This window comes from Lepidochelys kempii, unplaced genomic scaffold, assembly GCF_965140265.1.
Source record: "Lepidochelys kempii isolate rLepKem1 unplaced genomic scaffold, rLepKem1.hap2 scaffold_182, whole genome shotgun sequence".
NCBI classification, from domain to species: Eukaryota; Metazoa; Chordata; order Testudines; family Cheloniidae; genus Lepidochelys; species Lepidochelys kempii.
The window spans coordinates 70,675-84,583 of NW_027333614.1; the positions used below are offsets into that span (position 1 = coordinate 70,675).

At 67.4% G+C, this 13,909-nt stretch overlaps 1 protein-coding gene across 4 annotated transcripts; it reads left to right on the forward strand.

Moving 5' to 3' along the window:
- Positions 1-336: 336 nt before the first annotated feature.
- DDX39B (DExD-box helicase 39B) lies at positions 337-10,558 on the forward strand. Of its 4 annotated transcripts, none has more exons than XM_073326932.1 (11): positions 337-441; positions 3,304-3,542; positions 4,239-4,366; positions 4,611-4,703; positions 4,862-5,045; positions 5,274-5,392; positions 6,605-6,736; positions 6,826-6,935; positions 7,705-7,849; positions 9,214-9,361; positions 9,678-10,558. In XM_073326932.1, the coding sequence occupies exons 2-11, from the start codon at positions 3,332-3,334 to the stop codon at positions 9,692-9,694; spliced, it is 1,287 nt and encodes a 428-aa protein (XP_073183033.1). In that variant the 5' UTR covers positions 337-441; positions 3,304-3,331; the 3' UTR covers positions 9,695-10,558. The 4 variants fall into 4 exon arrangements, with proteins under 4 accessions (XP_073183033.1, XP_073183034.1, XP_073183032.1 ...); XM_073326933.1 differs by lacking the exon at positions 337-441 and adding an exon at positions 463-634; XM_073326930.1 differs by lacking the exon at positions 337-441 and adding an exon at positions 662-814.
- The last annotated feature ends 3,351 nt before the right edge of the window (positions 10,559-13,909 follow it).

Genomic DNA, 13,909 nt, shown 5'->3' on the forward strand with positions numbered 1-13,909 from the left:
CGGCGCCATGACCCCCAGTGACGTCAGCCCAGGACAAGGCCTCAGAGGCAAAGTGAAGCCTGAACCAAACTACTCCCAGTCCCTCCCCCCATGGCCGGCACTGCCAGAAGGACCCCGTGGGAAAAACAATCCCCCCGCCCCCTCCGGCTGCGGGGAGAGGTGCCCTCCTCAGTCGCCTGATCAAACACATGCACCCGCGAATCCGGAGCGCTCGGGTCCGTCCCCGTCGGGGGAAAGAAATGCTACACAGTGCCCCACTGTTGTGTGTGTGTGTTTTTTAATCAATCAGGCGCTGGGCTAGACAGCCCCATCCGGCGCTGGGTCCTCGCCGCCGCGCGCTCCGCTCCTCCCCCGCCCCGCATGCCGGAAGTGGAGGCGCTGCTCACTTGTGGCCGCGGCCGCTGCGCGGAGGAGACTTGGGCGCCCCTCCCCCCGCAGGAGGTAAGAGGCCTCGGCGAGAATCGGTCGCGCATCGCCGCCATCTTGGGGCATCCGCCGCCCGGGGGGGCCGATACCCCTTCTCCGGGCGATTCTCTCTCCGATGGGCCCGGGCTCGGGGGCCATTTCCCGCTCCCGACCCCCGATCATGGGCCTGGAAGGGGCCCCGGGGGCCGGGGTGGACGGATTCCCCATTGTGCGTCTGTATGGCCGGGAATCCAAGATGGCGCCGGCCCTGCTCCCGTCTCCTCCTCCCGGCCCGCTCCGCCATCCGCGAACATCGGCCCCGTCCTGCTTCCCTGCCCCCGGGGGCCCGGCCGAGTGGGGAGGGGGGACGCCCCCGCCGCCCCCCAGCGGGATATTGGGGGGCCGCGAAGTAAACAAATAAAGAAATATGGCGCTTAAGACGCCCCCCCCCGGCTATAGGGGGAGCCTATGGCCAGCCGCAGGGCTCCTTGCAAGCGGGGGTGGGGGGGTGCAGTGCATGGGTGCGGGGTGCAATATGGGGTATATAAGGGAGGGGGCGTGGGAGTTGCAATGCAGGGGGAGGGGTGCAGGGTGGGGGCGGCAGTGCGGAGGGAGGGGGGTGTAATGTGGGGGGTGGGATCTCCCCGGTGGAGGGGGAACAAGGGTGGGGGGTGCAGTTAATTGGGGGTAGTGTCCAAAGGCTGGGTAGGTGCATGGGGGGGGCGGGACCCCTGAAGTGTGTAGGGGCCATGGGGGGGGCGTGGAAGCAGATTTCCCCCCCCCCCCCCATCTATTGCAAGCTGCATGTGGAGACTTGGGGGCTGCCCCCTGGCAGCCTGGGAAGCAGGTCGCTGTGGGGTGCGGGCAGCCCCTGTTTCCTCCTGGTTGGCAAGGGAAGATGGGGGCACCTCCGTATGGGGGCACCTCCAGGGAGGGGTGTGGGGTGCTGGGGCAGCTCCCCCCGATCCTTGACATTGCCGGGGGGGGGGGTGGAGTTACAGGGGGTGCATCTGCCCCCGGCCATTGTTTGCTTTGTCCTGCGCAAGGGGAGGGTTTTGGGGAGCAGTAGACGGGAGCATCCCAATGTCTGACGCACCTGCTGTATGTTGCGGGGGGGTAGGAGCGTGACCCCAAATCGTAATCTCCTTCCCCGCTCCCCTCCCAGAGCTGGAGAGAGAACCCAGGAGTCCTGGCTTTCACTGTGTGTCTGGAGTCACTAGGGAGCCCGGGGGCCCCCCCAGTATTGCAGGCTGTAGCTAGGGATCGGGGTCCAGTTTGCAAAGGACACTGGTGGGGTTTGGGGGCTACGGCTGCACCCCAAGGATTGCTTGTTGCACACGGACCTCCCCTCAACGTGGGGCTTCTGGGGCATGGCTGCACCCCATTATCTGCTGCGGGGTACGGATCCAGCCTCCCCCGTACCCACGGTTTGCATTGGAGGTGAACCCTAGTGCCCCTGGAGCTCACGTGTGGGTGGGATCTAGGGGGGCGGCTGCACCTCATTATAGTGGGGGGGCTGGATTCTATATAGCAGTACATGGGGGGGGCATATGGGGTGTGAAAACAGCCCGCCAGGTACTGGGAGGGGGAGCGGGAGGATGACCCCCCAAAACACTCCTCTGTAGCCGGCTCGCACTGGGGCAGGGTGCATGTGTGGGGTACACATGCGGCTCCCCAGGGCACAGTGGGCTCAAGTGGATGTGGGGGTGCAGCAACACCCCCGGAGTTAGTCCCGGGGTGGCTGGGGGTCGAGCGGCACCCCCCGATTGCATGGCTCCCTTGGGGTTAGGGGGTATCTCACGTCCGCAGGGCCAGGGGGTGCTGGACGAAGGGGGGGCATTTGGGGTCTCAGCACCAGTGGGAGATTTGGGGGTGACCCAATTTGAACCCCATACTTGGGGGGGGGGCTATTGAGGGAGACATGGAGACGTTAGCTGGATAAAGGATTTTCCTAATTGGATTCTGGTCCAGCCCCAGGGCAGGGACTGGCTGTCTCTGGGGGCGGGGAATGGGGTGTGGGGGGCGCCGGGGCGAGGGCTGGCTGTCTCTGCGGGCAGGGAATGGGGTACGGGGGCTGGCTGTCTTTTGGTGCGAGGGCAGGCTGTCTCTGCGGGCGGGGAATGGGGTATGGGGGCGCTGGTCTTGGGGGAGGGCAGGCTGGCTCTGGGGGCGGGGAATGGGATGGGGGGGGCCGGTCCCAGGGCGGGGACTGGCTGTCTCTGCAGGCAGGGGATGGGGGGGGGCGGTCCCGGGGCGGGGACTGGCTGTCTCTGCGGGCGGGGAATGGGGTCCAGGGGGCGCTGATCCCGGTTGAGGGCAGGCTGGCTCTGGGGGCTGGGAATGGGGTCCGGGGGGCGCTGATCCCGGTTGAGGGCAGGCTGGCTCTGGGGGCTGGGAATGGGGTCCGGGGGGCGCTGATCCCGGTTGAGGGCAGGCTGGCTCTGGGGGTGGGGAATAGGGTCCAGGGGGGGCCGATCCCGGGGTGAGGGCAGGCTGGCTCTAGGGGCGGGGAATGGGGTCCAGGGGGGGCTGATCCCGGGGTGGGGGCAGGCTGGCTCTGGGGGCGGGGAATGGGGCCCGGGGGGGCCGATCCTGGGGCGGGGAATGGGGCCCGGGGGGGCCGATCCTGGGGCGGGGAATAGGGTCCGGGGGGGCCGATCCTGGGGCGGGGGCAGGCTGGCTCTAGGGGCGGGGAATGGGGCCCGGGGGGGCTGATCCCAGGGCGAGGAATAGGGTCCGGGGGGGCTGATCCCGGGGCGGGGGCAGGCTGGCTCTAGGGGCGGGGAATGGGGTCCGGGGGGGCCGATCCCGGGGCGGGGGCAGGCTAGCTCTGGGGGTGGGGAATGGGGTCCGGAGTGGCCGGTCCCAGGCCCCCGGCTGACCCCGCTGCCCCCCCAGTCTCAGCAGGCCCCCTCCCGGTGCCGCCATGGCGGAGAACGACGTGGATAACGAGCTGCTGGATTATGAGGATGACGAGGTGGAGAACCAGGCGGGGGGCGACGGGGTGGACGTGCCCCCCAAGAAGGACGTCAAGGGCTCCTACGTCTCCATCCACAGCTCCGGCTTCCGGGACTTTCTGCTGAAACCCGAGCTCCTCCGCGCCATCGTCGACTGCGGCTTCGAGCACCCCTCGGAAGGTCAGCCGGACGCCTGGGTCCCACTCCCGGCACTCGGGGGAGGGGGGCCGTGGGGGTCAGAGCACGGGGGCTGGGCACCAGGACTCCTGGGTTCTCTCCCCAGCTCTGGGAGGGGAGTGGGGCCTGGTGGTTAGAGCGGGGGGGGCTGGGAGCCAGGACTCCTGGGTTCTCTCTTGGGGAGGGGAGTGGGGCCTGGTGGTTAGAGCAGTGGGGGGCTGGGAGCCAGGACTCCTGGGTTCTCTCCCGGCTCGGGGAGGGGCGTGGGGCCTGCTGGTTAGAGCTGGGGGGGCTGGGTGCCAGGACTCCTGGGTTCTCTCCCGGCTCGGGGAGGGGCGTGGGGCCTGCTGGTTAGAGCGGGGGGGGGCTGGGTGCCAGGACTCCTGGGTTCTCTCCCGGCTTGGGGAGGGGCGTGGGGCCTGGTGGTTAGAGCGGGGGGGGCTGGGAGCCAGGACTCCTGGGTTCTCTCTTGGGGAGGGGAGTGGGGCCTGGTGGTTAGAGCAGGGGGGAGCTGGGAGCCAGGACTCCTGGGTTCTCTCCCGGCTCGGGGAGGGGAGGGGAGTGGGGCCTGGTGGTTAGAGCAGGGGGGGGCTGGGAGCCAGGACTCCTGGGTTCTCTCCCGGCTCGGGGAGGGGAGTGGGGCCTGGTGGTTGGGGGGCTGGGTGAGCCCCGGCTGACCCCAGCCCCGCTGCCCTGCAGTGCAGCACGAGTGCATCCCGCAGGCCATCCTGGGCATGGACGTGCTGTGCCAGGCCAAGTCGGGCATGGGCAAGACGGCCGTCTTCGTGCTGGCCACGCTGCAGCAGCTGGAGCCCGTCACGGGGCAGGTGAGGGGGCCGGGAATGTGGGGGGCGGGACCCACTGGGAACGGCCTGGGGGGGTAGAGCCCATTTCGGGTGTTGGGGGGCGGGGAGAGACCAATTGGTGACTGACGGGGGGAGGGAAGGGAAGGGGGAGACCATTGAATTGGGAGGTGGAAGGGCCGGTTGGAAGTGGCCGGGGGGCTGTGAGGAGGGGGGCTAGGGCTGCGTGGGGATGGGGGGTCCCCGCACTAACGCCCCCGTCCCCCAGGTGTCTGTGCTGGTGATGTGCCACACGCGGGAGCTGGCGTTCCAGATCAGCAAGGAGTACGAGCGCTTCTCCAAGTACATGCCCAGTGTCAAGGTGAGGGGCAGGGAGCTGGGCGGGGGGGGGCAGCCAGGCTTGGGGGAGGCAAGGAGCTGGTTTTGGGGGTGAGGCGCCATCTTGAGGGGTGGGGGCAGGGAGCGGGACTGGGGCGCAGGAGGGCAGCCAGCGGAGGGTCTCACCCTGCCCCCCCCCAGGTGGCGGTGTTTTTCGGGGGCCTGTCCATCAAGAAGGACGAGGAGGTGCTGAAGAAGAACTGCCCCCACATCGTGGTGGGGACGCCAGGCCGGATCCTGGCCCTGGCGCGCAACAAGAGCCTCAACCTCAAACACATCAAGCATTTCATCCTGGACGAGTGCGACAAGATGCTGGAGCAGCTCGGTGAGCGGGGGGACCCCCTGGGGCCCCGTAGAGCAGCGGGAGGGGCAGGACGGGGACATGGGGGGACCCTATAGCGTAGGAGGGGCAGGTTGTCCCTGGGGGCAACTGGGCGCATCCCATTCCTGACCCCGCCCTGCACGGCTGGGGGACGTGGGGCAGGTTTCCTGTGGGGGGTCCCAGCCACCCTGGGCTCACCCCGTTGCTGACCTCGCCCCCTTCTCCCCCCAGATATGCGCCGGGACGTCCAGGAGATCTTCCGCATGACCCCGCACGAAAAGCAGGTCATGATGTTTAGCGCCACCCTGAGCAAGGAAATCCGCCCTGTCTGCCGCAAATTCATGCAAGACGTAATTACCCCCTTCTACCTTCTTTGCCCCCCCGGCGCCCCCGCCCCCGGGGCGGCGCACGGGCCGCAGCGCCAGGACCGGCCCCTAGCACAGGCCCCCAGAGCTTCCGGAAGATCACTCGGGTTACGCTAGCCTCAGCACCCCCCCGGCGCGGAAAACAGGGCGCCCCCTCTTCCCGCCCTCCCCCCCGCCCCCCCTTCCTTCCCAGCGCGGCATCCACCCGGCACCGCAGCCTCCGGATCAGCTGGCCCCATACACCCAGGCAAGTGAGTGCTCCGTCTACCACGCACAGAGCCAGAGACCCCCCACCCCCCCCTCCCAGCCCCCCCCGGCGCTCTGGAGACTGGCAGCACCCCCCGTGGCGAAGAGCAGCGGCGAGAGCGGAGACGGCCCGGCGGCGGCTCGCAGAGACTCGGCGGCGCCAGGATCCGGCTTATCCTTTTTCGGAACCGGCCTCGGGGGGCGGGGTTGGGGCTCACGGCAAATCTTCCCCCTCCCCCCCACCAAGAGCGAGACGTGGGGGCAGTGGAGTGCGGGAGGCAAGGGGTTAATCGGAACCCCTCCTCCCCGAGACGGCCCAGGGGGGCTTCACCTGGGGCTTGCTGGGGGCTACGCCAAGGGGAGGGCGCTTTCCCGGGCTCAGGGTTTGCATGCTGGGAAATTTCCCAGTGCATGCTGGGGGCTGTGTCAAGGGGAGGAGCCTAGAACTTTTGCCTCCTAGCTGGGAGCCCAGTGCATGCTGGGAAATCTCACCGGGCACCAGAGAAGGCAGGCAACCTAGCTGGGTCCAGCCCCTTCCTTGCCTGCCATTTCCCAGCAGGCACTGGGCACTGGCAGGTTGGCGTCTGTGCCCTCTGGCCGTGCCCTCCCTGTTGGCTGGCTGTGAATGGGGGCGTTATGTCTTGGGGGGCTGCTCCCCCCTCCGTTCCCCAGCGTGGGGCCATCAAGCCAGTGGCCCTGGCTGGTAGGGTCGTGGAGAGTAGTGGGGTGCTTTCCCCACAGGACCCCCCCCGCCTGCGGGGGCGGAGCAGTCCAGGGGGGACGGGGCAGTATGCTTCCTAGAGCGCTCAGCCCTGGGGGCTCGGCGGGGACCCGGCGTCCGGGCTGTTATCCAGGGGGCCCTGGGAGGGTATCTGGGGCACAGGTGGGGCGTGGGGGCGGGGTCTCTCCCCCAGGGCGGGCGGCGGGGTTCACCCTGCTCTGCCCCCCCAGCCCATGGAGATCTTCGTGGACGACGAGACCAAGCTGACGCTGCACGGCCTGCAGCAGTATTACGTCAAGCTGAAGGACAACGAGAAGAACCGCAAGCTCTTCGACCTGCTGGACGTGCTGGAGTTCAACCAGGTAGCGCCCCGCGGACCCAGGCGTCCGGGACGGGGCCCCAGGCCTCCGGGCGGTGCGCGCTCTCTCACCCCCTCCCTCCGCCCCCCCAGGTGGTGATCTTCGTCAAGTCGGTGCAGCGCTGCATCGCCCTGGCCCAGCTGCTGGTGGAGCAGAACTTCCCGGCCATCGCCATCCACCGGGGCATGCCCCAGGAGGAGAGGTGAGGGGGGCTGGGGCTCCGGGAGGGGGGGCGGGATGGGATCCCGGGGGGCAAGCGCTGGGCCCCCCAAACTCTGCAGCCTGGGCCGTGTCCCACAACGCCTGGCTCGTGACCAGCCGCAGACCCCCCCCCGGCAGCCCCAGAGCCGCGCGCCAGCCGAGCCCCCCCGGTCCCAGCACTGGACCCCGGGAATACACCGCCGTCCATGGAAGGCGGACGTGCGCCGGCCTGTGCAACCCCGGGCGGGTTTACCGCAGGCTTCGTCCCAGCTCCCTGGGGCAGGTCCGTGGGGAATACGTTCCTTGCCTGCAAACGAGATGTCCGGGGTGGGCACGAAGTCGGAGCTCGTCACCGCCAGGACCCCGCAGCCCGGTTACACCGGGCAGCACCGAGACGAAGCGGGTTGTGGATTGGGACTCGCCTGCTGGACGGGGGCTGGTGACGGCCGAACCCCCAGCCGGGCGCTGGTACCTCCTCCCTGGCATTGTGCCCCTCCGCCGGCTCCAGGGCAGCCGCCCAACACGTTCCCGGGGCGTCGTGCGCGTTCGTGGTGCCCCGATTTGACTTTCAGCTGATGGTCGCCTCGCCCCGATACCGCCCGTGGCCTGCTTCGTTGGCACGCTCGCAAGTCTATGTAAATGAGGAATGTGGGGGTTACAGGACACTCCCCTGAGTTAGTGTCACAGTGGGGGTGCTTTGTCCATGGGGGGGGCTGCCGGGGGCTCAGGCCAGGCAGTGACCCCAAATACCTTCCCCTGCCCCCTCCCAGGCTGTCCCGCTACCAGCAGTTCAAGGATTTCCAGCGCCGGATCCTGGTGGCCACCAACCTCTTTGGGCGGGGGATGGACATCGAGCGGGTCAACATCGCCTTCAACTACGACATGCCCGAGGACTCGGACACCTACCTGCACCGGGTGAGCCGGACGCCTGGGTCCCATCCTGCGGGGGTGTTGGGAGCCGGGATGCCGGGGTTCTGTCCCAAGCTCTGGGAGGGGAGTGGGGGCTAGTGGTTAGAGCAGGGGGCTGGGAGTACTCCTGCGGGCATTCTGCGCCAAAACATTCCCACAATATTTTCAAGTTTTGCAAAAACCTGGGAATTTTATTTGTCAAATAAATGTGGAGGCTCCAGCCTGGCAGTGGGGAGCTCAGGCCGCTGGCTGCACAGAGGTGGGAGATCACCCGGGTCACGACTCGGCAGGGTGACTGCACCCAACCCTGACAAGTGCAAGGACCCAGGGCCCTGCCCCTCCATGCCAGGTGCACCAGGTGTGGACAGGCAGGCCCAGCAAGGCAGGATCCAAGTGTGGAGGGGCTTAGGGTGGGGGGATCCAGGTGTGGGGTGTGGGACAGTCTGGCGGCTCAGTGGGGATCCGGGTGCGGCGGGGATCTGGATGCACAGGGGCTTGCTGGGGGGTTCTGGTGCAACGGTAATGGGGCTCTGCAGGGGGTGTCCAGGTGAAGGTGGTTGGGGCTCGGTGGGGTGGGGGTGAGGGTGGCTTGTCGGGGCGGTCCAGGTGCAGAGGAGTGGGGCCCTTCGGGGGTGTTCTGTGTGCGGGGCTGGGTGAGGCTCAGCAGGAGGGTATGGGGGGTCTGGATGGGTGGGGGTTGGGGCGGATGGGGCAGTAGCTCCCTGTGCAGGGATCCCTCCCCCTGCAGCTAAGGAGCGATGGGCGCAGGAAGTGGTGGGAGGGGGAGGAGTTTACAGAGCTTCTGCAGCCGGGGGGGCAATCTGGGGGTGGGGGAAGAGGAAGTCCGTCCCCCCCCAGCAGGGCGGGGTGCAATCTGGGGGTGGGGAAGAGGAAGTCCCGTCCCCCCCCCAGCAGGGCGGGGGAGCAATCTGGGGGTGGGGGAAGAAGAAGTCCCGTCCTCCCCCGGCAGGGCGGGGGAGCAATCTGGGGGTGGGGGAAGAGGAAGTCCCATCCCCCCTGCCCCGCCGGGATTAGCAGCTGATCCCAGCGCAGGGTAGGAGCCACCAGCCAGGTCCCCCCGCCCCGGCCCCACAGAGATTTACCCCTCTGCCAGCTGCCCTGGGCACCCGACATACTGCTGGGGAGGGGCACACGGCCGCTCTTGGGGCTTCCCTTGGCTTCCCCGTCAGAAACGCATTTCTCTGCGGGGGAGCAAAGCAGTCTGCGGGGGACGTGAATTCTGCGCCTGCGCAGTGATGCAGGATTCCCCCAGGAGCAGCTGGGAGCCAGGACTCCTGGGTTCTCTCCCCGGCTCTGGGAGGGGCGTGGGGGCTGGGCGGCGCGAGGCTCTAACCCCCCCATCCCTATAGGTGGCGCGGGCTGGGCGGTTCGGCACCAAGGGCCTGGCCATCACCTTCGTGTCGGACGAGAACGACGCCAAGATCCTCAACGACGTGCAGGATCGCTTCGAGGTGAACATCAGCGAGCTCCCCGACGAGATCGACATCTCCTCCTACAGTGAGTTCCCGGGGGCCGAGGGGGGCAGCCCCTGATGGGCCGGGATTGCTGCGAGCACACGGATCCCTGGTGGGGAGCCCAGGGAGGGGTGCAGGGACTGAGGGGGGTGGCCCTGTCAGCTGATCTCTGCCCCCCACCTCCTTGGAGGCCCGCGGTGCCTGTAATGTCTTCCCCCCGCCCCTGCCATTCACGTGGGCTCTTCCTGAGATTCCCCTGTGGGGCCCAGCCCCCTGGCTGTGCCGAGGGGGGAGCAGGACGGGGTGTGGGGGTTCCCGGGGGCGCAGCCATTAACCTCCCTCTCCTCTCCCTCCCGCAGTCGAACAGACTCGATAAGGGGCGTCCTCGACACTCCTCGTCCCGCGTCGTCGTCCTTCTTTTGGTGGTTTTAACGCCTCCCCCACCCCACCCCCGTTTCATTTCCGAGAGCTGAGGAGGAGGATGGCCCTGCCCTGAGGACCGCAGCCCTGTCAGACTTCGGGGGGCGGGACGGGGGCGGGAGAACCACTGGAAGAGTGGACTGGAGCGGTGGGGGGCATCAGGACAGCAGGGTTCACCCCGTCCTGCCCTGCTGTGGTGGGAGGATCCCACCTCCCACCCACCCGCTGTGGGAAGCATCCCACGTCTCCCACCAATGATCCCTGACCTTTGTTGGCACCGATAGAAGGATCCCACTGCTCCCACCAACAGTCCCTGAACCCACTTCGCCAGGTGCGGGATCCACCACCGCCGAGCCCTGATCCCACGTGGGCACTAACCCAAGGAGGATCCCAGCTCTGCCACCAGCGCTCCCTGGTCTGGCTTGCTGGCCCCCCCGGAAGACGGCTCCCACGCCTGTCGCCAGCTCCGACCCCGTCCTGTAAGAATTCCAGCCTCGCGAGCCCTTCGCTCCGGCCGGGCTGACGCAGGGCCCCCTCCCCCGGTTCCCTGCGACTCGAGGCCATTTTTGTTTTTATAGGAAAAAAAAAAAAGAAAATCCTGAAAAAAAAAGCCCCCACCCCCCGCGTCCTGTCTTTTATACCAAGGTTGGAGCCGGTTTTACCAGCGTCTTGCGGTTTTTGTGCGTTTCCTCGTTTTTCGTTGTCTGCATGGAGCGTCCGGGCCACGCGGTGCCCTGCCGGGCCAGCGGGCGCTGGGGGCACCGTGTGCGGGCAGGTTTTGGTAACGTCGCCTGAGGATGGATTAAAAGACTTGTCAGAAGCCAGAGCCTGCTGCTGCTTTTTTTGGGGGGGGGGTGTCGTCCCGGACACCTGGCCCCTGGGAGGAACCCCCCTCAGTGCGATGGCCCTTCGCGGGGGTCCGCGCTCTCCAGGGCCAGGCCCCGCTGCCCCCAGGGAGTCCCCTCACCCTGGGCCCCCCGGCCCTTCCCACGGCTCCGGCCTGCAGGGACTCTCTGCCAGCGTCACAGGAGGGTTATGGGGGGTCTAGACCCACCCCAGGCAGGTCTTGGGGGTCTCAGGCCTAGTGCCCCTCAGCACAGGCCATGCTGGGCCAGGTCCCTCAGCCCATTGTCCTGCCACTGGCCAGAAACCAGCTGCTCCCGAGCTGGGGGGCCCCCAGTCACTGGGTCCCCAATCTCCAGGCCGTGGTCTGGGTCCCAGCTGGCAGGCGGGCTCACACCTGGTCCCCAGCAGCAACAACCCCCCTATGCTGTTACACAGGGAAACTGAGGCACACAGTACACATGCAAACACAGGAAAATCCCCTGCTTTGTCACACCTGGCTCCCAGCCCCCCCCTGTTCTAACCACTGGATTCCCCCCTGCCCCAAGCCCGAAGAGAACCCAGGCGTCCTGGCTCCCAACCCACTTCAATCACTGGACCCACCCCCCTCCCTTCCCAGAGCCAGGGGAGACCCCAGGCGTGCGAAAGGAGGTTACAGAGGTTCCTGTCCCAGCAGTGTTCTGGGCTCAGTGGATTTGGGGTTCCAGGAGGAGTCGGGGGGGGGGGGGGGGAGCTCCCTTTCCCTGGATTGCTTGTGGGGCTGGGCTGCTCCCACCCTGATCAGCAGGAGTTTTCCCTCGACCCCAGAGCCAGGGCTGTAACTCCCCCCACCCCGCCTTGCCCCCCACCTGCCCACATCTCCCTCTAGCCCGAGGAGCCTCCCCCTTGCCCAGGTCCCCCCCAATGGAGCAGCCTCCTGCCCCGAACCCCAGCTGCACCATGGGAGCGAACTGGCCCAGGGCTCTTACCTTCCCGGGTGACTGCGCCCCGTTCAGGAGCCGGCTTTGGCTGGCGTCCCCCCGAGTTGAAAACCACGTGCTTCCGAATTCAGACATCAAAGCAGGGAAGCATCCCAGCCGCTCGCACTGAAATATTCCTTCCTTCTGCCCGTTCCCGTCCAATTCTCCAATCAACCGCCCCCTGGCTCTAGGGCGGTAAAAGCAGGCCGACCTCTAGCTGAGTTGCTGTAGACCCCTGCGGACCCCCGAGGACCGCGGACCTACAGGAACTTCGGCGAGTTCTGTCAGCCGCTAGCAGTGGCCGTAGGGAGGGTTGGTTGCCACCTGGGCAATCTCCCCAGGAGCGGGGGGGGGTGTGTGGGAGGAACAGACCAGATCCAGCCCCATAGATACCCGGGGTGAGGGAACGAGGGGAGTAGAGGCTCTTCCCCAGAGGCACCAGGGGCAGGGCGATATGGGGGGCAGGGGATGGGTGGCAAAGGTGGTTTTTTAAATCTTTATTGGCTGAACCTTTTCAGTGAATCTCCCAGCCCAGCCAGGGCCTGAATTTCAGAAGCAAGAAGGGGCTTTGGGGCCATTTTTCTCCCCCGGGGGAGAAGCGGGAAGGAGGAGGGGAGCCGAGCCCGACGCCTCCCTTGGCCACTCCCCGACAAGTTCACCCTGCGTGGGCCTGAGACGAGCCAATGGCTCGTCCCCTCCGGGTCTCCCTGTCTGGTGCGGCCGGTTGGGGATCAGGAAAGGAGTGTGGGTGGCACCTTAGAGACGCCCACGAATCTCCCCGGCCTCTGTCGCCCCGCGGCTGTTCCCGGCCGCCGGAGCCACGACCATCAACCTGGGGACCAAGGAAGGGAACCCGCCCGTCGGCTTCGGGCAAGCTTTGTAGCCGCTTCTCCTCGGTCTGACACCTGGAGACGAAGCGGGACTGTTCTTAATGTTTCCTCCGAATGCTGTGTGGGTGCCTCAGTTTCCCCGTGCCATTTCCTGCGTCTCTCAGTGGGGGGATCAGGGGGTGGGCTTGTGGCAGAGCCCTAGAGGGCAGGTGTGATGGTGTCTGGCCAGAGAATGAATTCCCAGCTAGCGCAGGGCACCCACGGCCTCTCTGGGGCAGCGGCCAAGACTCCCCCTCGAGCGAGCCACGGGGCTCCTGCCCCAGCCCGGAGCAGATATGGGGCCCGGGGTTCTCGCTCTGGCTGCAGCTGGGTGGTTTCAGGGGCTCTGCCAGCCACAGCCGGCCGGGGTCAGGCTGAATCTGAGCCAGGGCCGGACGCTGAAAAGGGGCTGTAGCCGGGTCGCTAAAATGTGCCACTGTCCAAGGGGCTTTTGTTCTTTTGCTCCCCCCCACCCGGAGAGGCTCCCAGCAGCCTGGGAAAGGAAAGAAAAGAAAATCCAGGGGCACACGCCTGCTGGGGGAGCGGGCGAGGGGTTTGGGCCCAGAGAAGGGAATCGAGAGGGGCTATGGGGAGGGGAGACGCGGGTGAGTGGCAAGGGGGCTGGGGGAGAATAGGGGTGGGGCCCCTGTGAGCCCCACACGCTCCCCGCACCATGGGAGCCAGGATCTGGGGTGACCTGGCCCCTCTGCAGGGTCTGAGCCCTCTAGCTCCGTCCTCTCTGGAAGCCCCTTCAGGTAGGGGAAGGCTGCTCTCAAATCCCCCTCTCTCCTCTCTGCGGCAGACGAAACAGCCCCAGTCCCCGCAGCCCGCTCCTCGTTCGTCACGGGCCCCAGCCCCCCGATCATTTTCCTTGCCCTCCGCTGGACCCTCCAATTTGTCCACATCCCCTCCGTAGTGGGGCCCCCAAAACTGGACGCAACACCCCAGGTGTGGCCTCCCCAGGGCCGAACGGAGGGGAATCATCACGTCCCTCGATCTGCGGGCAACGCTCCTCCTAATCCCGCCCGCTTTGCCGTTGGCCTTCCTGGCACGAGGGCCCGCTGCTGACACGGACCCGGCTTCGCCCACTGTCACCGCCAGGGCCGGTTCGGCAGCCCGGCCGCCGAGCCGCTCGGTCCCCCGCCTGGAGCGGGGCTGGGGATTCTTCCGTCCTAAGGGCAGGACGCGTGGCCCACCGTGGTAAATGGGTTGGGGTCCCCGCTCCAGGGAGCTGGGAATTGAGCCCCGATCTCCGGAGGCCCAGCTGAGAGCCTTCACCGCGGGGCCCGCCTTCGATTTCCCAGCCAGCCGCCTGTAACTCCTGGTGGAAAACGCCGGCATGGACGTGGCCAGCCGGGGGGCTCGGGCAAAGTGACCAGGCTGGGCGGGAAAGACGCCCCGGCTGCGATGGGTTTGTCGGGCTGTGAAAGCGTCTCCCAAGGGGGTAGGGCTGGGAGCCCCGGGGCTGGGAACACGTCGGATGACTCTGAGATAGCGCGT